This window comes from Perkinsus marinus (assembly GCF_000006405.1).
Source record: "Perkinsus marinus ATCC 50983 genomic scaffold scf_1104296953956, whole genome shotgun sequence".
Lineage (NCBI taxonomy): Eukaryota > Perkinsozoa > Perkinsida > Perkinsidae > Perkinsus > Perkinsus marinus.
In genome coordinates this window covers 1-2102 of record NW_003208286.1, presented here as the reverse complement: position 1 = coordinate 2102, position 2102 = coordinate 1, and the positions used below count along the sequence as shown (strand labels likewise).

General features: G+C 49.0%; 1 protein-coding gene across 1 annotated transcript; it reads left to right on the top strand.

The window, feature by feature from the left end:
* Positions 1-340: 340 nt before the first annotated feature.
* Positions 341-1814, top strand: Pmar_PMAR001333 (WD-repeat protein, putative; the record flags this gene model as incomplete). The annotated part of the gene is made up of 6 exons (XM_002776183.1): positions 341-430; positions 476-611; positions 661-783; positions 988-1085; positions 1312-1440; positions 1648-1814. Coding segments are annotated over 6 exons (743 nt in total), but the record flags the coding sequence as incomplete, so codon positions are not given.
* Positions 1815-2102: the final 288 nt, after the last annotated feature.

The following is a 2102-nucleotide window of genomic DNA, read 5'->3' as shown; positions in this document are numbered from 1 at the left end:
AAAACGACTGGAGCTGACTGCGACTCTACGGCTTGTCAGGGTGATGGAATTACCAAACTTGCCCCTATCCCTCGCCCCGTCGCAGCGAAAGCTGTCAAGACTGAGGAGGAAGCCTTCTATAAGAAATACAAGCATGCTCTTAAGACCAAGAGTAGGTTGTCGGGTTTGTGTAGGGGAAGTCTTATTGTTGGTCACTGTAGGCACTAGCGGCTCCAGTGTGACTAGTGTTGCCTATAACCCTGTCAATAGGAGGCAGGTGGTAGTCACTCATGGTACGCGAGTAGAGCTGCTTACGTTGCCGGTTGGGCACAAGCCGGTCGCTACGAGTTATAAGGCGGACATGTTGTGGTCGAAGCATAAGGACTTCACAACGTGTGTGGCGTTTAGGAACGATGGGAAGCTTATTGCGGCTGGAGACGGATCGGGAAGGGTGAACGATTAAGGTGGGGAGATTATTTCCGGAAGTTGTTATTAGATCAACGTTTACGACCTTACGGCCACGAGGAATATATTGCGAAGATTTAGAGGAGGGCATGAGGGAGCGGCCAACTCAGTGTGCTTTGCTTCTCATGATCGAACGCTCGTCTATAGCGCGGGAAAGGACGGCAAAAGTAGCGTCAATTTTCATACCATACTTCTTTCACATCGCGGTTGTATTAGTCATCCAATGGTCATTATCTTCGGACACAAGGACAGCTTCGGAAGGTGGCAGTCTCATTGGCAAGCACGATGACGCTGTTCAAGTCGTCTTTGCCACTACTGCTGGCTCCATCATAACGGCAGGTAATTCACTCCCTCATATACAGTGTTGAAATATATGTTCGCTTTCCTCAGCTGAGCTCAGTAGTTTCTTCACTATATAGAAGTTCACACATGAACTCGAGTAGAAGTGTTCGGAAACCAACAAGAATTTTTTCGATGTTGCCTCCTGCACATCTACTGTGACTTTGTGCATATTTTCTAGTGTGATGAATAACATCGTATCAGGTTATGACGGTTTCGTCCACGTATGGAAGCCTATAGACTCTGAAGAGGAGGAGCAGGACGTCGACATGGAAACTGGAGAGGATAAGGTTCCCGAGCCGGTGAGACTACTCGCTGTTGGCCTCCGTGTTGGAGGAATATATGTTTGCTTTCCTCAACTGCGGACTAGTTATCGAAGTTTACGTACGAATTCGGTAGAAATGTATAGGAATCAATGAGAAATTTTCGAAATTTTCTCAGAATTTTCGTATTGTCATCACCGACATGTGTGGTTGACCATGTGCACATTTTCCCACCCAGATTGGTCTCGACATGCCCTCTCCTCAGGTTAGCAGCTACGCCCATGGGAGTCCAATTGATGCTGCATGCCTATCTCGAAACCAAACGTTGTTGTATGTGGCTGGTGGGGGATTCGTGTCGACCATTGATCTGATTGCTGGAAAGGTCGTCCAGAAGGTAGTATTGTAGAGGTATGTGTGCTGCAGGAAGGTGTTCGCTTCCCTCAGCTGATGTCAATACTTTCCTTACTTATCATTGGAGTTTATATAGGAACTAGGAGAGTGTACAGAAACTAAGGAGAATTTTCCAAAATTTCCTCAGCTTTCATACTGTTACCAACACATGTGGTTGACATTGTGCATACTGTGAGTATGTGTTTGGCAGAGTCCACTTGGGCATAGCAAGGCGGTGACGGGCATGTGCGTGAATGCGAAGGGGGATGTCGTCACTGGCAGTCTAGATGGCACTGTCAAGGTGTGGGATACGGCGGGGCTGGGTGATGACAACGACGAGGAGGAGGAGCAGGGGAAGGGGTGGAAGCTCCTCCATACGTGAGATGGGACGGGAAGTGGCGGAGGAGTGGTATGAGTAGTGTGTTTAGGTATAAATATCAAGGTCATGGTATCACTGATATCGCATGGTCGGGTGGGCAGGGCCTGTCTATGGTTGTGTGCCTCGATGACGGGTCTCTCATCTCGCGTCGCACGCGGCCTCGGGACGGGGAGGTTGATGATGCTGCTGAGGGTAGTAGGGAGTTGTTATGTCCGTGTGAAGTAGTTTCTTTCCTTAGTTCGAGTCTACTACGACAATGCGAGCAGTGGGGTCGGTCGGGGTGTCCC